The sequence below is a fragment of the Blennius ocellaris genome (assembly GCF_963422515.1).
Source record: "Blennius ocellaris genome assembly, chromosome: 3".
In the NCBI taxonomy this organism is placed as follows: Eukaryota; Metazoa; Chordata; class Actinopteri; order Blenniiformes; family Blenniidae; genus Blennius; species Blennius ocellaris.
Window position 1 is genome coordinate 27087768 of NC_137652.1, and position 27268 is coordinate 27115035.

The 27268-nt window shown below is 44.1% G+C and overlaps 1 protein-coding gene across 1 annotated transcript; it reads left to right on the top strand.

Moving 5' to 3' along the window:
• Positions 1–15: 15 nt before the first annotated feature.
• On the top strand, positions 16–27268 carry gnav1 (guanine nucleotide binding protein (G protein) alpha v1; the record flags this gene model as incomplete). Its single annotated transcript, XM_080520500.1, has 9 exons — positions 16–360; positions 2705–2796; positions 8845–8937; positions 9775–9935; positions 11669–11797; positions 18162–18291; positions 18378–18449; positions 20991–21078; positions 27078–27268. The coding sequence occupies exons 1-9, from the start codon at positions 231–233 to the stop codon at positions 27266–27268; spliced, it is 1086 nt and encodes a 361-aa protein (XP_080376626.1). The 5' UTR covers positions 16–230.

The following is a 27268-nucleotide window of genomic DNA, read 5'->3' on the forward strand; positions in this document are numbered from 1 at the left end:
AAGTTTCTCCACAAACTCGTGCGGGTTTTGAGGGTTTGTTTGGGAGATGGCCTGAGCCCGCAGGGTTGAGGTTTCCTCCGCTCACGGTTCCAGGTTCAGGGGGAAGCGGGGCAGCTCGGTGGGAATAAAGACCCGGACGGCTCCCGGTTCTCCTGCTCGGGTTTTTTGGGTTGGTTTTTTTTTTGTTTTTGCGCTCCGGGCGGCGGCGGCGGAGGAGATGAGCGCTCAGGATGGGACTGTGCCTCGGTACCGAAGTCACGGAGGAGGAGAAGAGGGCGAGGACACTCAGTGCCAAGATCGACCGGGACCTGTACGAGGGCGCCAAGCGCGAGATGAACGTGGTGAAAATTCTCATCCTCGGTGAGACCGACACCGTGACGTCACTCACAAACTTTAACCAACTCCGAAAGTTTATTCGGAAGTTACTACTGCATCAGTACAACTACTGCTACTTTGTCAAATTCCTGTATTTTAAAAACAAACTCACCGGGCTGAACTATTTGAGAACTAAAAACGTGTACAAACATAATTACTGTTGCATTCCTTAACTTGTATTTGATTACAAGTTAAAGTCGCCTACTGTATGTAATACAATATTCGAGTAAAAATACTCCTCTCACATACTACCTGTACTGAATAATGAGCTCAATACTTCATTGCTACTACTTTTGCACACCTTAATATATATATATATATATATATATATATATATATATATATAAAGTACTTTTTTACAGCTGCAGTAATTTAACAGCTGTTTATGTTTGATTTATACATTCAAGCCCTTTAAAACATGGCACATTGAAACAAAACAAATTCCAGTTTGTAAGACGTCCATTCAAATTGGCATAAATTCAAACATTGAGTTTGATGAAGCACTTAAACTCATTAATAAGGCTTGGATTTAAGCTTGCAATGTGCTGAAGATGGCTCCTGTTTTGCAGAAACGTTTTTTGTATTTTTTTTTTTTTGTGTTTGTTTTTAGGCAACACTGCATCCTCCAACACTGTTCGAAGCCTCTTTCCAACATAGTTGCGGTTTAACCTGCACCAGAATCCGATCACTTTAGCCGTGGCGTTTCAATCGGATAGAGAAATTGTGTAGTTACCTTGAACTGGAAATCAATTATTGATAATCAAAAGGAAAAAAAAAAAACATAACCAAATGATTTATTCCCAGTTAGATTTTTTGTTTTCATTTTTTTCTGCCCATATATATATGTTAAATTACTGCAGCTGTAAAAAAGTACTTTTCTCAGAAACTAGTGGCAGACTGGAAATCTGTACTCGAGCATAAATTCTGTTACATTACTCAAATTGTGTTTAATTTAACTAAAATTTTACTGTGATCAAAAATATACGGGAGTAAAATACAGTATTGTCAAAACAAAAAGTGTAAAATCTTAACATGTCTACTCTTATGTTGCTCACTTGGCTGCTTGTTAAAGTTATTAAAGTACTCAGGGAAAAGTACTCCTCTCAAACACGACTTGAAAACTGAATTGTGTACTTGATTACAACTGCTGTTACATTGCTTAACTTACTCGAGATACTTGAGTAAAAAGTAAAGTAAATGTACATATTCTTCTCAACTACTTGATTACTGAAAATGTGTGAAGTAGTAGTACTGTGGTAATGAAACACAGTCAAAGTGCAAAGTACTCCTCTGAAATACTACTTCAGTACTCAATTGTGTATCAAATTACAATTACAGTTACATTCCTTAAATAGTTTACATGCACTGCAATTAAAGATATGCACATGACAGTACAAAGTACTTTAAATGAGTGTAATACCAATTATTTGTACTGGAGTATAACCAGTTTTGTGTTGATTAAATTGTATAAAATTTTGAGTCGAAGTACTTCAGTTGTCATTAAAGAGAATACTAAAGTAAATGCACAAAGTACTGTAGGAATTAAAATGTTACATTGCTTTAAATGTCCTTTAAATGCAAGTTAATGTACCTTCTCAGAAACTTCCCAAGTGCATGTATGACAAAAGAAAGAAAGCCTAATTTCTTTCTAATTCATCCTGTATTGATCAGTGTGACGGCTGCTGGTGGACCCTCCTGCAAATATAATACATTGTCTGTGTAACTTCAACTATATTATTTGTCTATTGAAGGGAATTTTGTTGCGCAACAGTTACAAGATTGTTAAAAAAAATAAAACCAAAACAGTAAAAAGGTGTAGTTTAGTGCAAACAGCTGCTCAGTCAGTGGCGTCACGACAGGATCAAATTAGATCAAATCAAATACAACAGCAAACAGTGATCAAGTGCAGCAGCAAAAAAAAAAAAGCAGAACATTACTTCCTCCTCTTCTCGGTGTTTATAGTTTGGATGGATGGAAGGAGAACTTAGACCGGTTGAGAGGAGAAACTTCTACTGTGGTTAAAAGAAAGAGGAGCGACTGAGTTCATTAAAAACATCCAAGACACTTTTCATGCTTCTTCAACTGTCCTCCCACGAGAGTTCTTGTCCTGGTTGCCAAGGTTACCACACCAGTATATGACGGAAAATGAGCTTATTTGGCTAAATATAGGAACAGTAGATGTTAATAGTCCATCCCAACAATGACATGAAATGCTTTTTGATCGACAGGTGTTTGTTTTAACGTCTCACGGTTGTTTTTGGTTACAACCCCACTGCTGAAGCAAACCTTCACAGAGACGCTTTTTAACCTCCGCTGCGACTCCCTGCAGGTGCAGCGGAGAGCGGTAAAAGCACCCTGGTCAAGCAGATGAAGATCATCCACAGCAATGGCTTCAACAAGCAGGAGTTGAGCAGCTTCAAGGTTGGAAACTCTCACGTTTTCAATGTTTCTGTCAGAAGGTGAAGCTCGACTGAACCAGTGGCGCCTCGTCCTGGTTGTTTGGGTCACACTTCCTCTTGGGAGTCAAACGGTTAGTTCAAAGGAAGAGAGATGAGGTGAGCGATGAGGAAGCAGTGATGAAGATTTTACCCGATAGCGTGGGGGTGTGGGGGGTGGTGGTGGTGGTGGTGGTGGGGGTGTGGGGGGTGGTGGTGGTGGGGAGGGTTGGGGGGGGGCTCCGGGTTGGTATGCTGTGGTTTCGGCTCTTCTTTTCTGTGTGAATGCCAGTGTGACTGAAAGCCAAATTCCTCTGTTGTTCGAAGGGGTTAGGACGGTTCAACACACACACACACACACACACACACACACACACACACACACACACACACACACACACACACACACACACACACACACACACACACACACACACACACACACACACACGCACACACACGGTTCTTCCCCCCCAGCTTGTTTGCTCTGAGGGTTTATCTTCTTCCACTTCCCTTCACTTTTAAACCTCCTGCCATATTGTTCCTTTTCCCTCCTTCGCTCTTCTCCACCTTTCCACCGTCTCGTCTCGTCTCGTCTCATTTGTTTTGTTGGTTTTTTTCGAGGCACAATAATGAAAGATAATGAGGATGTGATGACAGGGAGGGTCTTCCCTCCATCATGCTCCAGCTACTTGCTCGCTCTCCCTCTAATAACCGTCGGCTCAGTGGAAGAGACGGACACAGCAAAACTCTTTTTGGTTTGTGAAATAGACCATAAAGCAGCAAACAAGCCCCAGAGTGAAGCTGCTGTGTTTGGCCTGCTCCAGTGACGGGTGGAGCGTGTGGAGGAAGGATGTGCGTTTGGATGAATGTTGCTGTGAGAGGCAGGAGTCCTGGTTGGAGCGTCTGCAGCCGCCCGCTGGTTATCACACTCCCGCTCCTGGCTGACTGGCCTTTGTGCAGATAAACTGTGAGAAGTAGGAACACATTCCTGGATTCATGTCGGCCTCAGCTCCAGCATGCACGTGGCTCCTGCTGCTGCCCCTCACCAGCGTTTGGTTCTGGTGGCGTTCACATTCACGTTCACGTTATGGAGGCCAAACCGCCTGGATAATGTCCCGCCATTACACCAGCGACGGGTTAGGGGGCGCTGTCGCCCGAAACTAGCGCTGGCCAGAGAGGAGGTGAAGAAGAAACACGGCTCATTGATTGGTCCAGACCGAACCCCGAAGTCCCGCCCCCTCTGGCCTCGTGGCTAACGGGTCGCCACAAACAACCGCCATGTAACGTCTCCCTCACTGCCAGACATCTCAGAAATCCTGCTGGATTATGAGGTTTTCTTTTCTTTTCAATTTTTTTCTTTTTGATTAGTATTTCACATATTTCTCAACGTAACATTTTGCCATTGTCATCCGTTCATCAAAAAAAATACTTTTAAAGTGACATTACGTGAAACATCCATTTATCCGTCAGTGTTTCCAGGAGCCGGTACTTAATCGTGACGTATTCACACAGTTCTTAATTCTACAAAAAGGCTCAGGTTTGAGCATTGAATTCATTCATTCATTTATTTATTTATTTGTTTGTTTGTTTGTTTGTTTGTTCATTTGAGCAGTACACAGTCTGCTCAAAAGGAATTCATCTTTTATGCCATATTTTTGGTAAATTGTGTAAATTATAAAGTTCATACTGACATTTCCTCACAGCGAGAGCATTATCCTGGTTCAGGTCTGGCGGCTGAATACACGTGTTTTATCAGACGCTTCTCTCTCTGTGTCTGAATGGATTTTTGTTTTTGTTTTTTTTGTTGTTCTCAGTGCGTCCTGAAGTCCAACAACATGCATTAGGTGTGTGTGTGTGTGTGTGGTTGCCTCTGTGGTTGTTTACCTCTGTGGTTGTTTGCCTCTGTGGTTGTTTGCCTCTGTGGTTGTTTACCTCTGTGGTTGTTTACCTCTGTGGTTGTTTGCACTACGACGGACTGGAGATCAGTAAAGTGGAGACGCGTCTGTAAAAAGCAGGAAATGAACCGGCGTTGGACCGTCGGTCCTGAACTGTCGTCGCCGTTGCGTCACGTCTCCTCTCACTTTAAATCCCTGTTTGATGAGGTTGATGTCATCTTTATGTGTCTTTTCACATTTGCAGTGTAAGTCAGTTTCAAACACGCTTGACGTGTGCACACACGAATGCCCACATTTTCTATCGGCCTCGTTGCTCCTGGTGTCAGTTGGGTTCTTTGTTCTCAGGTGACGCCCTTATTTTCAGTGGAAAAATGACACGAACCCTCGAGCCCTTCCCTTCCCTTCCCTGACTGTCCCAGCCTCCCACAGCAAACACACACACACACACACACACACACACACACACACACACACACACACACACACACACACACACACACACACACACACACACACACACACACACTGCATGATCTCAGCGTTTTATCTCTTCACATTGTTTCCCATGTCAGTGACTCTCCCCCTGCCGTCACGTTGAAACGTCTCGCCTTCAACTGAACTGTTTGATCTGAGCTCCTGATTCCAGCACATCTTGTTTATTCTCCCCCAGGAGGGGAGCGGACCCTGAATCTCATATCTTTATTCATCTTGGTGTCTCTGCCAGGCGGCTTTGCGTCGTGTCAGGACGGCCCGTTGGAGAGTCTCCTCTCTCTCTTATTGGTCGCCGGAGGCCGCACGGTCTCGGTTCTTAACTTTAGACAGGCTGATGGGCTCGGATTGTTTTTCCCCCCCTTTCTTCTCCTCCAAAGTGCATAACTCAGAGTCTGTGTGTGTGTGTGTGTGTGTGTGTGTGTGTGTGTGTGTGTGTGTGTGTGTGTGTGTGTGTGTGTGTGTGTGTGTGTGTGTGTGTGGGTGTGGGTGCGATACTTCTGAAATGGATTTTGGAGCCTTCGTTGATCCAGGTGTTTGTATGACGGATGAAAAATTCCAGAAATCTTGAAGCTTTCCCACCAAAACATGTGCCTGTGAGTTCACCAGGTCACTGAAGTAAAAAAAAAAAAAAGGAAAACCCACTGCCACATTGTGTACATGGTTACACATTTGCAGCGGAGCAGCCTGCAGTTAATGATTAAATATCAGGCTGCTGTTGAGCAACAAATTCTGTGTGTTTTCTTTGCGCCGATCAGGTTCCAGAAGCACGTCGCCGTGTCTGGGTGGATTTAGAGATTATGTTGTCGTAATGAGACTCATTAAATGTCACAAAGTGGCGTCCGCCTGCAGGAAAACAAAGGTTAAAAAGGTGCGAGACACTTCCTTTCTGACTGACATACACACACACATATATTGTATAATGGTATTAATCCATAGACTTAGATTAATTTCCTGCAGCGTTAAGTCACCTGTGGAAGAGATTTTGCATTGTGGATATCACAGCGTCGCTCGCCACTGAACTGGAGGTGACGTCTCCTGTGACCTTCATCAATACATAATAATAAGGTTTTCCTGTAAGTTGCACTCAACAGGAAACAAAGTGAACTAAGAATCGACCAGTTGCATTAAAAGGAAGAAGCTTGTTGTGGGGATGTGGTCGCCCCACTTCCCCGGGAATTTGATAACGATTGTTTTGCTGAAGCTCTTTTTTTTTTTTTTTACTGCTTTTCTCTTGGTTAGTAAGCGGCGGTGTCTCGTCATCGCAGCACCGCGTGGTGAAGTAAGATGGAAACTTCTGTCATTGTCAGACGATTACCACCTGAAGTCTGAAGCCTCAGTCACACAACTATTACCTGCCTAACCCCAACTTTAATCTCACCTCAGGACCTGCTGCTGCTTGTCTTAAAAAACTGTTTCCCCCTCCAACACAGACATGCGTTTTCTTTGATATCACTCGATTTTCTTTTGTTTTCATTTTTTATTTTTTTTTAAAATTACAACCAGATTGAAATTACAGAAATGTTTCACCCAGTCCCAACATGCAATCTGTTTTCTTATTCAAAGTCCCTGCCAGGACGAGCAGTCCCCATAATGTGTTTGAAATAAATAGAATCAAGTCTGTCTTCTCGAACGTCACAGGTGCAAATCCTGGTAACTTCCTCACCTGTTCCGTTGAGCCTCGATGAAGCGATGAGCTCATGACAATCGTACAAAAACGTAAAAATAGTTGTGCGACATGTTGAAAGGGTGCTGGTTGTGTGGGTTTTTTTTTTTAAGGATTGGTGTGAATCACAAAGCAGGACACTCATGGTGAAGACATCCTTCTTTCACAGTAACACTTGTTAATACATGTTTTTACTGAAGAAGAAAAAAGCACAGTTATTTCATCATATTACCTATAATAGACAAATGCAATTAACACGATGATGTCGTGGGACCGTGTTACTCAATAGTCAATTTTGAAGCAAGTCAGTTTTTTTTTTTTTTTTTTACAGTTTTTACCACAGTTTTTATTCTGAGTGAAAAACACTTAATGGTGTTAATTTATTACTTCTGGGACTTAAAAAGAAAAAAAAAGTCCCTGTAGGGTTGAACTGATCTGCTCTCATGTGTTTTGGTTTGTGGCTTTTAAAGGGTTAAAAATGTGCTATTGTTTCAAACGTTTTAACACACACACACACACACACACACCCACACACACACACACAGGTGATAACAGAGTGTCAGCTTACTCTACGCCTCACAATGGATTCATGTTTCCACACCACGGGCCCCCGGGGGCCCCGGGGCTCGATTGGTCGGTTGGTCAACTCCCCCCCCAGAGTTGCTCCAACATCTCGCACACACAGTTTATCACTTTCTGGGAAAAGCTACAAAAGACGTTGTGTCACGTTATCGGAGGTGCAGGCAGTTCTCTCCTCCCTCCTCCTCGATACCAAACTAACGTGAGCTTCATCCCGGAGTCCCTGCGGGAGGAAACGTTCGTAATGAGGGCAAAGGTGAGGGGAGGGAGGAGAAGGACAGGGGAGGAGTGTGAGTCACTCCATTCTGTTGTTGTTTCCACTTTTCACATTTTAATGTCCACCTTCAAACCTCCTGGTTTCCTGACAAAAAAAAAAAACAACCCCAACAACAACAAACAATGCAAAAGAGATCAATGCTGTTGGTTCTCAGAGGGAAATGTGGTGTTTCCATCATGTGAAGCGGCCGTGTTGTTAAGCTGCACGTCTCTGGATGACAGGAATGGTGATCAAACAGCTCAATTCAGACATAAACCACTGCAGCGCCGCCCCGCAGGTGAAGACATGCAACTGCGCGCACACACACACACGCACACACACACACACACACACACACACACACACACACACACACACACACACACACACACACACACACACACACACACACACACACACACACACAAAATACTTTTATAAATAAGTGAGGTTAAGTTGAAAAGTCCACAAACCTGCATATTAAGCCATTTCCCCCCCACGTTTCACTATGAAGCAGAAGAAGTCTATTTTTAACCCACATCTGGACAGTCGGTTCATTTTTTTCTCTGGTTTACTGGATGGTTTTGTTGTTGTTATTTTACTAGAGAAATAATAGTAATCTCGCTTTCACTGCAACATATTGCTGCAATCTTCAGTTCCGGTTCTCAGTGTTTTGTTCGGTCCACTAATCCTATTAAAAAAAAAAAAACGGAGTGACCTCAGTGCACGAATCAGGAAAGCTGCTGCTTTCATTAACAGATTGCATATGTTAAATGTTAAATGTTAAATGGATTTCACTTATACCGTGTTATTTTCCACCGCCCGCAGCCCCCAAAGCGCTTTACACTGTTAATCACATTGCTACTGTACACAGAAAGAAAATCATTGTCTTGGAAGTTTTAATGAGTCGTGAAGTTAACTAGAGGTTGAGGAAGCCCGCGGCTCCTGCACAGCCTCCCTCTCGTATCAATTTGGAGAAACAATCCCACACAACCCCAAGAAGTGAATCAATAATTCAAAACCGAGATCTGGTCGTTTATTCCATCACAGTTTGAGCGTGCAGATTTATTCTGCCAGTGATCATAGATGATGCACCAAATCAACCTTTTGTGTTGCAGCTGACCTCTGGTCTGTTTTGTTCTGCAGCCTGCGGTGCTGGACAACCTGCTGACCTCCATGAAGTTTGTCCTCCATGGAATGGGCATCCTCCGCATCAACCTGGCCAACAGCAGAAACAAGGTAGCCCCAAATCTTTCCTCGCGGAATCTTGTGATGGAGCAAAAAACACAAAAGTGCACAAAGTGTGCAGGAGTCAGAGCTCAACTAAAGCGGTGTAAGTAATCCTCTGGTGATTATGTCTCCACCTGGAGTGTGAGAGACGAGAAGTAAAATGCTATAGAGACTATGCCACGTATCGGAATTTAGGATCAAATCAAACTAAATGTCCACACGACATCGTTTTAATTGAATGTGGTTTTAATTGTCATGATTCAGCTACTCCACAGGTGTCAGAAGTTTAACTCTGAACGATGCTTTGTTTAAAAAAAAAAATAGAAAAGTGAACAAAAAGTTTTGTGTCGGTGTTAATTTGTAATTTATTCAAACCTGTCACATATCTTCAAGAGTATTAAACAATTAGAGTAAATGAAGAACCAACGAAATGAGCAATAGGCTCAAAATTCTACTTTATTGTTTATGAATTAGAGAAAAAGTAGGAGTGCAACGACCTCGTCCTGCTGCGCCACTAGAGGGCAGCAGCTCAGCACTCACTGTTCGTGAGGGACGCACACACACACACACACACACACACACACACACACACACACACACACACACACACACACACACACACACGCCGCTGGGATGATGAGAGAGCTCTGGGTGGCTTCATTGAGAAGTTTGATTAGATTTGAACTTTGTCAAAGTTGTCAGTGCTCAAATGTTCCCCGCCCACTCAGCACATCCTGCTGTCTTTAATTTGTGATTTCTTTTCCTCTATCATTTAGAACTTACCCCCCCTCCCACACACACACACACTCATCCATCCTCATTTTTGCCTCCGTCCTCCTCTCGCAGGTCCACGCCCATTCGGTCCTGTCTTGCGGGCGTTGCTTCGACGAGGAGCAGGTGCTGTTCCCCTTCGTGAGCCACGCCCTGTCCTGCCTGTGGGCCGACCAGGGGGTGAGGGCGGCGGCCGCCCGGGGATACGAGTTCGAGCTGAACGACTCGGCGCTGTAGTGAGTACTCTTCCCGCAGCACAGCCACGCTGGGCGGAGGAGAGGCGGGGGTCTAATTAGCTGGAGTCAGCGGCCAGGTGCTGGCTGTCACTGGGAGTTAATGCTCTGGGGCGCCGAGCGACCAGAAGCCGGTGAAGACGAGGGTCTACAGCTACATGCGTGTTACATGAATGACATGTGGGTGGAGGGAGTGAAAAGGCGTCAACGCAGGCCAACGGGGAAGTCGGAACTTGATAAACACCCGCATAAGTGAGGTGTGTGTGTGTGTGTGTGAAATGCAGACGTGGGTCTGAAAGCGAGACGGAGCAGAGACCCACCAGGGGGCCGTCGCCTCTCATCCTCTGCCCGGCTCCGGGGCCTCGGCTCGGGGCTTATCCACACCGACAGGCCCCCCGGATCCCCGCCGAGAAGCGCCGCTCATCAACGTCACCCGTTCCCTCCAGCGGCGGCGCACAGTGGGCCGCGGGACTCTGGCTGACATTACGTGCTTCTGGGAGTCGTCTTAAGTTGTGTCTTAAAGGTTCTGACCAGTGGGACTGAGATTGTTTTTAATCCAACCTCTCCAGGGTGGGATGTCGTTTTCCAGTCCCAAAGTTTGCGGAATGATCTCGTCTATAGTGTAAAACACTGAACCTGTAGGTGGGGTTTGGCGCCTGTCAAATTATATAATTATATATATATATTATATTGCTGTGTGAGTGGATGTGACTGGTAAAGAAAAACAGGTTAAAGCTGCTCATGCAGTAAAATACACTGCATAGTTACCGTTTACAGTGGAACCCTAACTATGAAAGCAAAAGAGGGAACAGTCGAGCTTTGTGACGTCATTTTGTGGCGTTTTCATATGAGACACGTCGTTTCATAAACTTGGGATCTTTAGTGGTTTATAAGTATACTGATGAAAATAGAACACAAAAGGAATGAGAAGAACTGATCGGAAATTGCTTTTATTTTTTTTGTTTGTATTATAGTTGCATTGATTAGATAAGTTATTTATAGAATAGTTATCACACAAGGATCCTTGACCTCTTAAGCAAAAGCAAATCTTAGAAACAGTTGATGTTCAAAAGCCAGTTTCGTGTGTGTGTGTGTGTGTGTGTGTGTGTGTGTGTGTGTGTGTGTGTGTGTGTGTGTGTGTGTGTGTGTGTGTGTGTGTGTGTGTGTGTGTGTGTGTGTGTGTGTGTGTGTGTGTGTGTGTGTGTGTGTGTGTGTGTCCAGCAGGATGTGTGTTACTTTCAAAGAAACTGATTCAAGTTGACGACTGGAGAATGTCACAGTCACTTCAGATAGGTGGAGGTACCTCCGTGTGTGTGTGTGTGTGTGTGTCTAAATGGCAGCAGCCCACTGCGCGCTCTCTCACACACACACATGATACAGTCGATTACACCGGCGGTGTTAATAGCCGGATTGTGTTTGGGAGCTTAGCCCCAGTGTGTTATTATGGTAAACCGGGGTGTGAATATTCATGGTGATGAGGTGCTGCGGCCCCCCGGGGGGAGGGCCGCCGCCGCCGCCGCCGCCTTATCACCACACAGCCCGCCCCGACACCTGGCAGCCGACACCGCCACGCCGCGCACGAGCCGACACACCCGGCACCGACACGCCATTCCTCGTTTGATCTCAAGTTTGTCTGCAAGTTACTAATTTCCTTCCTCCCCTTGTTTCCCCTCCGTCTCCATCCTTTCTGCCCCCCTCCCCCCACCCCCCACCCACCCCCTTCATCTCTTCACTAGTTTCTTTGAGAACATGAGCCGCATCACGTCCCCCGACTACGTGCCCACCGAGACGGACGTGCTGCGGGTGCGACTGAGGACGACGGGGGTCATCGAGACGCAGTTCAAAGTCAACCACCTGGTTTTCAGGTACACGCCCCTCACTCTCGCCGCCGGATCAAGACGTAAAGCCGTGGAGACGGAAGCTCCTCAGTGCCGCCGACTCACGCCGCCGCCGCCGCCACCGCCACTTCCCTCACTCCTTCAGCGGCGACGCTCTTATCTGTGACCACAGCCATGTGACGCAGACGGACTCCTCCATTCAATATGTCGATACGCCGCCCATCCCTTGTCCTTCACGGCTCACACACTCGCTCGGAGGCGCCGGGGGCTCGGCCTTATCAGCGCAGCGGCAGAGGGGCGGGCGTCTGAGCTCGGGAGGCTCGTGTCAGATCAACGCGTTCCTCTGATCAATGAGCCGCTGTCACATCATGACACCTTCTGAACCGCCGGCCAGCCGATCAACTGGCTTCCTGATGGTCATGGCAGCTCATAGATATTAATGAACTGCGGCGTCGCGGCTGAGGAACAGCTCAGTGTCATGTAGAGGTACTCCCATATCCGCCAGACAAATACAAATGCAATCAGAGGAAGACACTGTTTGGTAGATTGTCAAAGTTCAAGTATGACTATTATTGCTGGCTTTTGGCGATATAGCAGTCAAATAGTGTTTACTGCTGTCTTATCGAGGCAGGAAGTCATATAAAGTTGAATTTCCATGTGGTGAATAACTTAAGATTTAAGCATTTAATTCAACAGGAAGTTCATTTATTTTTTGAATAAATAGCAAAGGGGGTTTTTCACTGGGTTAGTTTGAACTTTAAGTTCAGTTCATTGATCATTTAAAGCCCTTCAGTTCAGTGTCACCCTGCAGGAGATGGAGGAGTGTAGTGATGAGTTCTGTTTCCACACGATCAGAAGACTTTGGTTTGATTCCAGGATTGGGGGCATTCCTGTGGAGTTTGCATGTTCTTCCTGGGTGGTTTTTTTTGGGGGAGGGGGTTTGCAGGTGCTCTGTTCTGACTTCCTCCCGTCATCCAGACTAAAGCCCAGTAGGATAAATGGCGACTCTGATAGACTAAACACGACCCAGGTTAACAAAAATGACGCTCACAGGATCAGTTAGACCAGAAGATGATGCCGTGAAGGAGAAAGTCACACTTTCTCCTTCAGCTCGCTTGAAGATTTTATATGTATTGAACAGAAACCTGCACAATATTTCATTAAAACGGCAAAGCAAAGCTGCTCCACCTGCTTCCAATTCCTCTGAGCACCAAACTGCAAATCTGTGATTTGAATCTAATTCATATTTTTGATTTAAATCTGATTTTGATGCAATTATTATGATTAAAAAAAAAACCCTGAAGTTGCCAAGTTCCAGACTTTGTTGTTTTCATCTCTCATCGCAGAATGCTTTAAGAGCTAAGTGGTTCTCAGTGTGGGAGTCGGTGTGTCGTGAGTGAATTATTTATCTGTCACCGTATTCAGAGCAATCAGATTATTTCTCCTCTCTCTCTTCGTGATCTCCACTCGGAGGAGCTTTCACACCTTCACGGTGACACGACATCAACCTGTCCTTCATCCCTGCTCGACATCTGGAATGAAACCAATAAAACACATTACCTCGGCTTTTCATCCGGCGTGCGTTTAGCATACTAACCTGGTTGACGGGGCCCGTTTCTCAGCCGCTGCCTTCGGTCCGGGGCGTTTGAGTCACATCCGTGCGCTTGGCGTGCGTCTGTGGCCGCCGCCGCCATCTCATTTCAAGTGTTTCACTCCGGGAAAAGTTTGAAAACGCTTTGATGGTTAACCGATTCTGCTGTCGTCTGCAGATAAAAGCCACTTTCTCCTCGCGGACTTACTGAAGGCGTCACGCTGCACTGAAGCAGGTTGCTGTTTGTTTGTTTGTTTTTTCGCAGACGTCACTCGTCCCGAGCCTCCTCTTTCACCCTCCGTCTTATCTGCCTGAATTCTGAGCACATAAATAATTCCATTTTAGTTAATTGACACAAAGAGTGTGTGTGTGTGTGTGTGTGGGGGGGGATTTCTGTCTTCGACCCTCGGGGTTGATGAGGAGCTTAGCATAAGTTAATGTAATTATTTCAAACTTGGATATTAAAGGGATTTGGGGGAGAGAAGCTGCTCTATTCAGATGTGGAGATCATGGTAGTTTCTAAACTTATTGATGAAGAACCCATTGTCCTCCATCAGCTTTGGTTCCTGAAATATGAGGAACTTTCCAACCGTTCTTTTGTCGGCGTCGTTTTGGAATGCGGCCGAGGTCGGAGGAAGCAGAGGAGATATTTCGCGTTCCTGCTCGGTGTCATTTTGTAGACATTGTGTCGAACACAAGGTGAAAGCGTCTCTCTGCCACGTACTTAAGGTTTCTCATCAGCGGCAGCATCTGAGCCCCGCGCTCTCGGCATCTTGCGTCTCCCGCTGAGCCGCAATCGAACAGTTTCAGTGGAAATGCTCATTTTTTTTAGAAGAACAACCTCGGTAATCACTGCAAAAATATCTGAGACTGCAAGTTTTTACAGCAAAAAAACAAATTAGTGACTTACGTCCCCTAATTTCCTCATATTTTCTGTGAACAATATTAGATTTTTTTTTTGCAGTGCCAAAGACTAGGTTTCAGAAGCTCAGATTCACCAGGTGAGCTGAACGTACAGAAATGGAAAAATGTTTCCTCTTAAACACAGAGTTCTGAATATTTGTCTTTACTTACTTAAGTTTTAATGGTCATTTTGTACAGGTGCTTCCTTTCGACATATAACGTGTTCCACCAATAAAGCAGGTCCTAAACGAGCTGATGAGTGGAAACCCTTCAAAGATTACAGCCCAACTCATCAGCTGCGCAGTATAAAGTTTTACTGTGATTTAAATTTGAACGTTTTCTCCAAAGGATTTCCTTTGTCATTAACGAGGAGGACGTGACGCCTGGAGGCTGCATGTCTGACACACCTTGTTAGGGTTTCACACGCTGACGGATCAATGAATTAACTCCACATTTTATTGTGTAATTTTACACAATTAATCAACAGTGAAATGACGAAACGTGCGTGTGGCCTCATAACTTTCCACCCAGACACAGCCTCGTTATCATACAGAGGTCTCCTCTGACCTTTGACCTCTCAGGGTAATAAAGATCTTGAGTCTTCTCTCCCGCGTCATTAACACGAGCCGCTCTGGTAATTACCATCACCGTGCTGCAGATGAGGCGAAGCGAGGGGGAGGAGGAGGGGGGGGGGGGGAGGAGGAGGGGTGTGAGGGTGACGTCAACAGAGCTGCTCCACAGGAAGAAAGTGAGGATAGTTTGTGAACTGGACGGGTACTTTAATCTTTTCAGTCAGAACTTTGTCACACTGTCCCACAGAGAACAGAACCCAGCTGGAGGTTTACTCCGGAGTTCCACTCGTCACACGCGCTCCAGGAAAAGGAATGGAAACACTATTGTTCATCTCCTTCCTTTTTTATCCAACTCTGATCTGGACGGGTTGCCAGTCCATCACAGAGCAAATATTAAATGATACAAAATATTAAAACAAAGATATTTTAATATTAAAACATCTATTTGAAAAAAATGTATATTAAAAATGATAATAAGCTCATTGTTTAGAGGGCAAAAGCTGAAAATGGTCAAATATTTATGAACCTTCCAGGATCGGTGACCAAATCTGTCACATCAGCATTTAATATTCACCAATTAAACCGTATAAACATGTATTTGGTTTACTGGAGGACGATCTAAAAAAAGAGATTTACTCTTTGTTGAGTCTCAGATGTCTTCATGTATTTCGGTGCACTCAGGTTTCATAACGGAGCTCAGGGTTGTAAAGTTGTTGTCAGAATCTGGAGGAAAACAAATCTCTTGTTTTCAGAAAGCTTCTGGAGTTATAAGAACTCGTCCATTCAGTGTCACGTTTTCATGTGCTCAGAAACCACGAGTCTAAATTGTTCCGTAGCTTTGGATGTGATGCAGCTTAAAGTAAAAAAAAAAAAAAGAAAAGAAAAGATGGACGGAAGGTTTTTGATTGTCGTTCAGAACGACTCACTTCAGAACAACGGACACGATTGTTTCCTGTGAACTGATCTTGTCTTCAGCAGTCCGTCTCCAGATGCTTCCCACTCGTCTGTGTAGATCTGCTCTCGTCTCAGCGTTGAGCTTCCTCTGCCTTCATCTCCCCTCCCGACGCCGACCTGACGCCACGGACGCTCAGTGGGAAATAGTAGACAACACTAGACACGCGTGACATAATGGGCCCTTTATTGCATTACATAGTTTGGATTTCATGTTAGATTTATAGACCGTTCTTATTTTATTTTATTGTAAAGCGGTTTTATTCCCTCATGCAAGTTGTCATTTATCATTTATATTGATATTTTTACATTGTGCTGGTGAAGTGGCATCAATAATGCCTTTAAATAACCCCCCCCATTTACTCCAGTAAATCACATGTTGTCATAATGTCAGTCCATGTCACCGTCGTGTCTTCTGCTTGTTTCCCTTGTTGTCTGTCCCCGCGTCCTGATTGGCTCTTGATAGATGCTGATGGGGGAAATCTGACAGGAGACACATCTGGCTCTGAGAATGGCTGAAGAGAGACAAACTGAGCTCTCTCGCTCTCTCTCTCTCTCTCTCTCTCTCTCTCTCTCTCTCTCTCTCTCTCTCTCTCTCTCTCTCTCTCTCTCTCTCTCTCTCCTCTCTCTCTCTCTCTCTCTCTCTCTCTCTCTCTCTCTCTCTCTCTCTCTCTCTCTCTCTCTCTCTCTCTCTCTCATCCGTTGACCTTTCCGCTCTCTGTGATTGTCTTGCTGGAAATTGAAAAGGGGGGTGAGTGTGTTGGTGGTGGTGGTGGTGGTGGAGGGGGGGTGTCTGATCGGGTCTGCAGAGACACGGTCCTCTTGGCGTGTGCTCGTGTAAGTGTAAATCGCATATTTGAGAAATATCCGACCTTATCTGGGACCGATACAATCTGCCATTGATTAGAGTTTCCCCCTCGGCGGCTGCAGCATCGGTATGGAAGGTCATGAACACGGAGACGACGCAGCCCCACACCGTCCTGCTGGAAATTGAATCCTGATAAAGGACACGCCAGTCACAATGAGATGTCGTCTCACGTGCTGACCAGCAAACACAGGCGCGTTTATTTAGGCACGGCGGTGCGTTCACTGCCGTCAGGAAGAATAATGAAGGAACAGACTCACTTTCCCCAATCATACAAAACACCTGAGCAAACCTGGATTAAAATCAGTGTGTGTGTGTGTGTGTGTGTGTGTGTGTGTGTGTGTGTGTGTGTGTGTGTGTGTGTGTGTGTGTGTGTGTGTGTGTGTGTGTGTGTGTGTGTGTGTGTGTGTGTGTGTGTGTGTGTGTGTGTGTACTCTCTTGAGCGCTCCTGATCCAGTGTGTTTATGAGGAGAATCAGAGGCACCTGGGTCCAGTATAACAATATGGATGTTTTTTGGGGTTTTTTTCCTCGGCACACGTCGTGCTTATTTCTTCTTTTTCTTTCATTTCGATTTTCACATCTTATTTTAAATTTCCTTCTTATCGTTTTGCAAATTCATTCCTATTATTCTGATGTTTATTCACCATCTCACTTCCAGCACTTTCATAAGTAAAGATTCTCCTCACTTGATTTTTTTTTTTTTTTTATAATATTTTTTATATTAACACTAGATTATATTTCTGCAGATGGGGAGTATTTTCTTCTGCTGTTCATGGAGGATTTTAGGGTTTTTAAACTGTTCTTTTGGGTTTATTGCCCAAAAATATTTGTAGTTTGTTTCATGAAGACTTTTTTTTCCCATTTAAAGAAAATAATAAAACAAATACAAGTTCAGAAAGCAGAAATAATCTGCTTTCTGAAACAGCATCAGAAATCAGATGAGGTTCAGGAATATCTATTTGCATTTAACAGTGAAAAAAATGAGCAAGTCAAAGATCAAACTCCAACCTTTGGACTGTGGAAGGGAACCAGAGAGCCCTGTGGGGAAAATAAAACATGCAAATTCAACATAGAAAGGCCTCCTGGTTCAATCAAACATAGTTGTTTCAAATCACCGAAGCAAACTTCAGTGTCTGTCGGAGGTCAAAGGTCATTTGTAGGATCTAAAAGTCCTACTGGTTTGAAGGATGAGATCCGCAAGCAGCTGGCGAATCCTCATGGTTGTTTTCTGCAGAAGCAGACTGAACCAGAGATTTCTGATGTCCGCCAAAGGTTGACCTGGATCCGGGTTTGAATCCCAGTGAGGAACTTCCTCCGTGAAGGTTGCATGTTTCCCCCATGACTCTACCTTTGTGCGCCGATGCAAGATGGATTCTGCCACCATGTGACCCAGAAACTCAGTCGATGACCTTTTAATCAGAACAAAGTGCGAAGAAAAGAAACGTGCAAAAGCTTGACGGCTCCATTCACAGGTTATGTTTTAAAGAAACCTCCCCGTGTTTGTCCAGGATGTACGACGTCGGAGGCCAGAGGACGGAGCGGAGGAAGTGGATCGGCTGCTTCGAGGACGTCCGGGCCGTGTTGTTCGTGGTGTCGCTCAGCGGCTACGACATGACGCTGATGGAGGATCCGTCGACGGTACGAGCTGAGCCGGACCACAACGACCAACCGGCGGAGGGGAAAGAGTGTTTATTCACCCAGACCGTTGTTTCTCCTCGCTGCAGAATCGCCTTCAGGAAAGCATGAAGCTCTTCTCCTCCATCTGCAATAACGTGTTCTTCCGCAGCACGTCCATGGTGAGAAACCGGCACTGCACAAACACTCAGGAGGAACACACTTACATTTATAGGGAGGTTTTTTCTCTCTCTTGGTGATTTGCACAAGAAAATCAAATAAAAGCCTTGATCACTTACTTTATAATCCTCTGAGTGCTGAATAAGAAGATATAAACTGCCTTTTCACTGGTCAGTGTTACAAATAAAAGACTCAATAGAATTATTTTTCCGATATTTCATTCGACACACATCAGAGGACTTTGAATGGGGGAACAGACAATATCTTTGTTATTAAACCTTTATTTTAGTAGCTAGGCCAGGTGAGAAACTCCTTTTTTTTTTTTTTTTAATGGCATACCTGGAACACTTAGAATTTGATGGCAGCAACACGTCTGCACATGTGACATTTAACAAGAAAAAAATAGGAATATATATATATATGTTGTTTTACTACAATACCTGCTAAAGTTTTAGTGAAAACGTTCTTCCATCAACGAAGCACTTCTAGAGCACAAACTGCCTGCGTCACAAACAGCCTCAGTGAATGGGTCTGCGTGCCGAGTCCACATCCTGCCGTCCAGACTGTCGGCAATAAAAACAAACAAACAAAAAAAAACCATTTGGTGCAAAATAAAACAAGAACAAGTTCCGTCAGCGATTAGTTAAGGACATAAGAATATTTACATTCCTCCACTCCAGTGATTGGTCCAGATCTTTATGAGGGGAAGCGACTCCGTTTTAAACTTTATGAGACGTGACGCTGGAAATCAAATTTAAAATGTGGTCACGACGAAATACTTAGACACAATATCGAAGAGTCACGTCCTGTTTTTATCCTCGTTCATCTCTTTTGGGGAAAAAAAAAAAAAAAAGTAGTTGCTAAGTATAAAGTAGCTGCAGCTTTGTTCTAAAAGTCATGAATCACCCCGCCAGTCTGACAGAGGTGGGCGGAGCCTCTGGAAGAGCTCTTTGGCCCTGCGTTTGTTGTCCATGACACCCCGGGACAGGAATAACACTAATGTGTTTGATAAATGCTGTTTCCACATAAACCTCGGCCCCTTTGTCGCCGCGTCTTCTGTCACTCGCAAATTAAACCGCCGCTTGTAATTAGCGTGAGCTTTGCCAAGTTGACATTTTCCCCTCTGCCGGTTTTAATTTTTTGTTTTTTTACCTTCTACTTTCCGGTAAATGATCACATTAAAACAATGAGCTTGTTCAGTTCATTCCACTTAGCCCGTGTTTGAAGCCCACTTTGAAGCCTCGTGAAGAAAACACGAGCCCGCCGCACGCCGACCAACGTCTCCAACCGCCGTGAACTCTCATGTCGTTTCCTCAACTTTAACCAAAAGCTTTTCGCTGAAGAACCCTGCTTGTAGGAAGAGAGCTCCAAGTCCGAACAAATAAAAGCACGAGTAAGCATCAGAAACCTAAATCGACAGTTCCATGTTAAAAAAAACAACATCACAGTCATACATCTTGTGTCATTACAGATTCATTTTTGCAGGAAAAGTTAAGACGTTGCACCTTTTCATAGGTTATTTGACTTAAGCATTAAAAAAACACAAAAAAAAACCTTATTTAAGGCTTCATTAGAGCCAAACGGGCAAATAAATGTCGACGTGTGACGTGTTTATGTTCCGGGTTGTGTGTGGGCCTGCACACTGACATGGCTAACAGGCTCATTAAACAAAAGTGTTTAATGATACCTACCTTTGTGTGTGTGTGTGTGTGTGTGTGTGTGTGTGTGTGTGTGTGTGTGTGTGTGTGTGTGTGTGTGTGTGTGTGTGTGTGTGTGTGTGTGTGTGTGTGTGTGTGTGTGTGTGTGGGAGGAAAATTTGTAACCTCCACCTCAATTAACTCCTCGCTTTCACTGGCCGGTGGTAATTACACACCGAGGTCCTGCTCCGTGTCCTGTTCATTGAAAATCTGCCCCCTCCTTATTATCTGTGTGTGTGTGTGTGTGTGTGTGTGTGTGTGTGTGTGTGTGTGTGTGTGTGTGTGTGTGTGTGTGTGTGTGTGTGTGTGTGTGTGTGTGTGTGTGTGTGCGTGTGTGTGTGTGTGTGTGTGTGTGTGTGTGTACAAAAAGCCAGGTTCGGCCTTGGTTTTAATTGGTGGACTACAAAGGCAGAGGTGCAGCGTGGCGGAAGTTGAGGCGCTTAAAGAAGCGTTGGAGAAGCAGATTTATGAAAGTGGCCACTGAGCTTGTTGAACTTTCTCTGGAGACGACGTGACGGATTGATTTGCACAATGATGCATGCTGCCGAGTCATCGATCTGCCCCCAAGACGAACATTGATTTTTACTTCTTCTTCTTTTTTTTTTTTATGAATATCTGTAAGTGACAATAATTGTGCCTCTTATTGGTTCCATTGTTTGGGCAATTACAGAGCAGAGTCATCAAATCAACATTTTCTTTTTCCTCATGATCTTTCACATTGATTTCCCTTCCCGCACTGGAGCGGAAGCCTTTAATTTGGGAGGAGTTGTCTCTTGTGCTCATTCATTGCAGATTTTAATTCTAATTTGATTGTTTGTTTGTCTGTTTTTGTTTTTTTCATTGCAGATTTTATTCATGAACAAGATAGACCTTTTTCAAGACAAGATTTTACACTCTGGACGACACCTGCGGTTGTATTTGCCAAAATTTAAAGGTAGGACTGGTGATAATTGAGTTGGGTTTGTTTGTTTGTTTGTTTGTTTGTTTGTTTGTTAGATAGAAGGAAATTAGACCCGGCAAAAAGAAACGAGTCTGGAAAACCTCTTTCAGATGTTTTGTTTGAAATGAGTAAAAGCCATAGCTTTTACTCATTTCAACCCTAACGTTTCCATCGTGTAAATCCTGTTGGTCGGGAGGTTTTCTTTCCGGTCTTGTGTGTAACAGCTCAGAGTTACAGACACAGATTGGTGAAACTCGCCCTGCGTTTCCTGGACGGCAGCATAAATCACTTCCTCCCACACGGTCCTCCCGCCCGGCGGCTCCAGTCCTCGGGGTTTCTTGCCATTTGGGATTCACCAACAGAGCTGCAGGTCACTCACTGGTTGTTTTTTGTTTTTTTTGTAACCAAAACATAAAGGTTACGCGGTAACATCCGGGAAACGTTACAGCGTTTAAACCAAACTACCCTGGATTATTTCTCCCTTCGTGAATGATGCATCGGTTTGGGTTTTACTGTTATAAGGTTATAATACTATGAAACTGATATTGGACTTTTAAATGTTTTTCAAAGCTATGCTTTAAAAAAAAAAAAAAAAAAAAGCAGAAGAAAATCACAATATGACCTGGCCTTCATCTCAGCAACAAACATGGTTCATTTCACACCAGTGTTTTATCTCAAGCTATTTTCTTTCCACTTGTACAGTTCAAACCTTCATTATGGTCACATACGCCAATTTACTCTTTCTGAAATAATCGAACATGGAGTAATATATGAACCTAATCCTAATCTCAAACCTGGAATATTCTCACCGTGAGTGTGAACCACGACACCACTTCAGCCAACATAATAGATCTTTACAGTGAAATACTGTGACGTCCCCCAATGCTGAAATACTGTGAAGGATTAAAAAACACCAGTGGTTGAAAGCGACATAGGAAAAGGACGTGTGCTCGGTTCATTTCAGGACAATCTCCCTCAACCTGAGTTATTTGGAGTTGGTTTTTCCCCTCCTTATTTCACTTGGGACGTCTGGACGGCTCTCCAGTGGCTGCTGCTCCCATGCAAATGTCAATAAAAATGCTAAAACATTTGGGATTGAGGTCAGCCAGCAGAGCAAAGGTCTGTTTCACATTGACCTCGCATGTGAAGAAAAGTCAGACGATCCCTCACTTTTTCTTTTGTTTTCTTTTTGCGTCCCCTCAATCTTATGCAATGAGGCGTGAAATGTTATTAATCTATTTAGAAAAATACAGGGAACACAGGAAACGATTGAGTTAGTTAAATTTTTATTCTTTTTAAGTATTCTTCAGGTTTTCAGTTGCAGCTTATAATTGCTGGATAATTAAACTGTTTGACTTGTTATTGCAATTAATTGGTGTTAAGAAGGACAGTGTATATAGTCTGAAGTCTTGGTCTTAATTGCAGGAAGAGGAATCGTATGTATTCCCATGTAATTACTGTTTACTTCCTCTTCTCTGCGGTCGACCACAGACGCTGTGTCAAACTCTGACTCCATGGTTTTATAACAGGTCAAATTAGCTGAAAAGGTTGTTTTCTTTCTTTCTTTGATTTTTTTTCTGATCCTCCTCATGAAGTCGTATAAATAGTAACCCAGGACAGACAGAACACATAGTTTAGTAAATAGTTTACAATTGTTTTTACTTTCAATTCCTATATTTGAACAGATATGTGTCCTTTATGATCTTACATTCTTTAAGCTCATTTCCTGTTTGAACGGTTTTCCACACTAAAGCTCCAGAAGGCGACACATTTAAGATAATTAAGTCACATTATTAATAGTTAAGACTTCCTGTTTAAATGGAAGTCTTTGTGTTTCATATAAAGTGTCGCTGGGTTATTTAAGAAATGTATAATCCTCCTCTGAACCAGGACAGACGTAGAACAAAGGTTTGTTTCGAAGCTGATCAGCAGGTGCACAAACATATTTTACACAAAAAAACCCACAATCATCATTTATGAGCAGGTGTCCACACCACACAACCAGAACATTGAACAACTTCTTGTGTTTTTACTGTTGCTTTAGTGTTGAAGTTAAACATATTTCTGTCTTAGGTCCACAAACATCCAACAAAAGTAAAACATAATCAAATATTCACACTGTTAATGAGGAAAAACAAACCCAGTCAAAAATAATTAAGACCAATAAAGTCAGAATGAAAGCATCAAATCAGCAGAGTTGGGAAAATATTCCCACCGTTCACATGTTTGGTTGTTCATAAACCACAGCCAGGACGTAATGTGTTTCATAATGACAGAAATTAAATTCTGCTGTTGAAGTGCTGCTTTATCGAGGCTTTACTGCCTGAAGGGACGCTGAAGTGCCTCTGATTGAAAGTGTGACGAGAAAAGGCAGCGTCAGGCCCAACACTGCTACGGCAGGTCACCGTCGTCACTGCTCAATGTTCAGTAATTATAGTCGATACTTCTGTGTGATGAAAGAAAACCTTATTTTATCCTCCTCCCATAGAGCCAGACTGCATATCAAAAGAGGCTTTTCATGAAATGTTAAAAGAAATGGCTGCATTGAGACCAAACGGATTGTGTCATTAATGACTTTTGACACCAACTTTATGAAAGCTGGAGCTTTGTGGTTTGAAAATGTCACAATAGACTAATGACGGTGAGCAACCAAAGCTGCTGCTGACGCAGGGTGGAGCCTCGGGGACTGAAATACCTCACGGCAGATTAAAAAAGTGTTGATGCCCACTCCCCTCCGCCTCCATGACTCTTGGAACCAGCCAGTCCCACCTTACACTCCCAGTGGTCCTCCATACCGCCGCGTGTTGCGTTCAAGGGAAATCATTTGACTCGTTTACCGGGTGAAATAGTGAAAACCGAGAGTGTTTAATGGTGTCGGTTTACGCGAAAGTGTATTTCTGGTGGATGTGTGTTTCTGGCTGAAGGAGGTGTGGCTGTCTGAGCTGGTGGAAGTAGAACCAGTCGCTCATCATCGTCCCTCTTTACCAAACAGTTTTTCCACTTTTATCACATGAACTGAGCCGCTCCAGAAGAACTTTTATAGTGACAAGTTACTTCACTCCTGCTGCTCCCCACTTCCTGTTCCTGGAGTTACTATAAGGCTAAACTCCTGTTTATGGGGACGACAGAGTCCCACTTTACACGACAATGAATCCGCAAAACTTTCTTCACTTTTCTGGGATCCGTTGACACGACACTGTATCAGAAAGAGTCTTTCACGGTCGCTATTCCTTCCTGGAGAGACTGAAGGAGGCTACGGAGCCTCTTCCTGCTCATATCTAAAGAGGATTTTCATGAAAAATTAAAAGAAATGGCTGCATTGAGACCAAACCGATTGTGTCATTAATGACTTTTGACACCAACTTTATGAAAGCTGGAGCTTTGTGGTTTGAAAGTGTCACAATAGACTAATGACGGTGAGCAACCAAAGCCCAGTGACGGTTTAACTCGCGATCTGTGTTCTAGTTTGATCATCCATGTAGTTTCCACTGAGATGTGGCCTTAGCTTGACGCTCTCTCTCTTCTCCTCTCCTTCATCCACATCGTAAACAAGTAAAAAAAAAAAAATCCACAGGTCCACTGGTAAGGTTTAACAGTTTACTTGTCAAAGAAACAAACAAAAGGGTGGTACAGAAAAAATGTCCAAAGGTGTTCCATGTTATGTAAGTGGTCCGTTAAATCCAGTCAATATTAATCATCCAAGACATAAGAGACAAAAGAAAAAGGGAGAGCGAGAGAGAGAGAGGTCAAAAAACCGTGCGGCTCCACTCTCACCTGCCTGACTTCCTGTCACAGGTAATCCCCCCAAACTCCACCCACCCGGGAGCATCAACAAACAATTAAAGGTGCACAGCCACCAGAAAACACCAAACAGTTATCCCTTCCCAAACATTGCAAATAATATAAAAATTTAACTTTTATCCACTTAAATCAACCACAACATTTTAAATGATTAACTTATAACTTTATTGCCCATGTGAACTAAAATTCCTACCAAATTAAACGTCTTACATTGCTGCTGTTTTAGATCAACTTAAGTTATTTATCTTTTTAACCAAGCTCAATGAACTGCGTTTAGGCTCCTACATTACCGGCCCCTAATTGTTATCAATGCTCTTGAAACAATTACTCAAACATTTTAACTTAAATTAAAGGAGCCCACATGCCACAGAGTTACTTCAATTAACTTAAGATTCTTTATCCTCCGTAATTATCTTCGCCCATCCTGAGCGAGAACTTGGATTCAGAACAGTCCATCAATCGTCCTCGGATTCTTGAAGAAGGCACAGCTTTGTTATGGGGCGACAAAGCATGTTGGTCTTGGTCGTGACCTTCACCTGTCGAATGAGGCCTTTCCTGTCGGGTAGAGTCTCCACAACTCTTCCAAGTGGCCATGAATTTCTGGGTGAAGTGTCGTCCACGATCGGCACCACATCACCGACGCAGAAGTTTCTTCTGGGCGTGGACCATCGTTGACGTTCTTGGAGCTGCGCGAGGTATTCTTTGCACCTGCGTTTCCAAAATATGTCGGCGAGATACTGCACTTGTCTCCATCTGCGTTTAACATATTGGTCTTCTTTGTTGAATACACCTGGTGGTAGCTCTGTCTTGACCTTAAGCAACAGGTGGTTGGGCGTTAAGGCCTCTAAATCATTGAGGTCTGAAGACGCCTTTGTGATGGGTCTGCCATTTATAATGGCCTCAGCTTCACACAGCAAGGTATGGAGCCCTTCTTCGTCCAAAGACTGTTCTCTCACCGTAACATTCATAATTTTTCTTACGGAGTGGATTAGTCGCTCCCAGCTTCCTCCATGGTGGGAACCTGTTGGCGGGTTGAAGTAACACTGGATACCTTTCTGTTGCAAGTCTCTTCCAACCTTGCTGGTGTTCCATTCCTTGATCGATTTCTTCAACTCACTGTCAGATGACCGGAAGTTAGTGCCATTATCTGAGTACATCTCTTTGACCTGTCCTCTTCTGGCAAGAATCCGAGGACAATTGATGGACTGTTCTGAATCCAAGTTCTCGCTCAGGATGGGCGAAGATAATTACGGCGGATAAAGAATCTTAAGTTAATTGAAGTAACTCTGTGGCATGTGGGCTCCTTTAATTTAAGTTAAAATGTTTGAGTAATTGTTTCAAGAGCATTGATAACAATTAGGGGCCGGTAATGTAGAACTAAAATTCCTACCAAATTCCTGCTGTTTTAGATCAACTTAAATTATTTATCTTTTTAACCAAGCTCAATGAACTGCGTTTAGGCTCCTACAGTCCATATCGGTAGTTTTATAGTTGAGACTCTCCCCTGGTAGCATCCGATGCGTCACACGTCTGTCAGAATGTCGGTTTCTTTCCATTTTGTTCATGTTTACAGCTATTGGTCTCTGCACACAAGTCTGTGTTTTCACTACAGAAACAAGCCACAGCGCCCTCCAGTGGCCCGGCATGCAAACTGCATAGTTGTCCTTGTGACCACTGGTGTAAACTGACTTTAACCGTTGTGGTGTAAACGGGGCCTGACTCACTCTTCCTCATGGCAACATTAAACATGTCCCACTGTAAGTTATGTCAACATTAGTCTGACTCCACAGTACCTGTGGTGGAAATAAACACCTTTATAAGGATCGTCCGCATGCTGGGCGTTTATCTCTGGTCTTCTTGCTGCAGTTTATCGTCTTTTTTCCCCCGTTTGTCTATGAATCTGTGTTTCCTGCCTAACTTGAATTGTCTCCTCCTTTTGGAAAGTGTGTGAAGTTTAAAGCAACTGAAAAACCCAAAGACACTAAAATAAATTGTGTGCGTCACCAAGTCAATGTCCAACTAACTGATGTGCCTTCGCCTGAACTTGACGAGTGAATCGGTGGCAGTGCCGACAAGCTTTGCTTCCAAGTGTCCCGGCAACATTATTACCTCTATCTGCACTTATCTGCAGGAGAAACAGAACCGGACTCACAGCCTGACGCGCTCCTTTCCCCCTCTCGCCTCTCGTCCAGGTGCAGACTGCGACGTGGACTCGGCCGCCCGCTTCATCGCCTCCACCTTCGTCTCGCTCAACGCCACGCCGAGCAAACTGGTGTACCATCACTTCACCACGGCCACAGACACCTCCAACATCCAGGTGGTCTTCCAGGTGGTCATGGACACGATAATCAGAGAGAACCTGGAGGCGGTGTCGCTCCTGTGA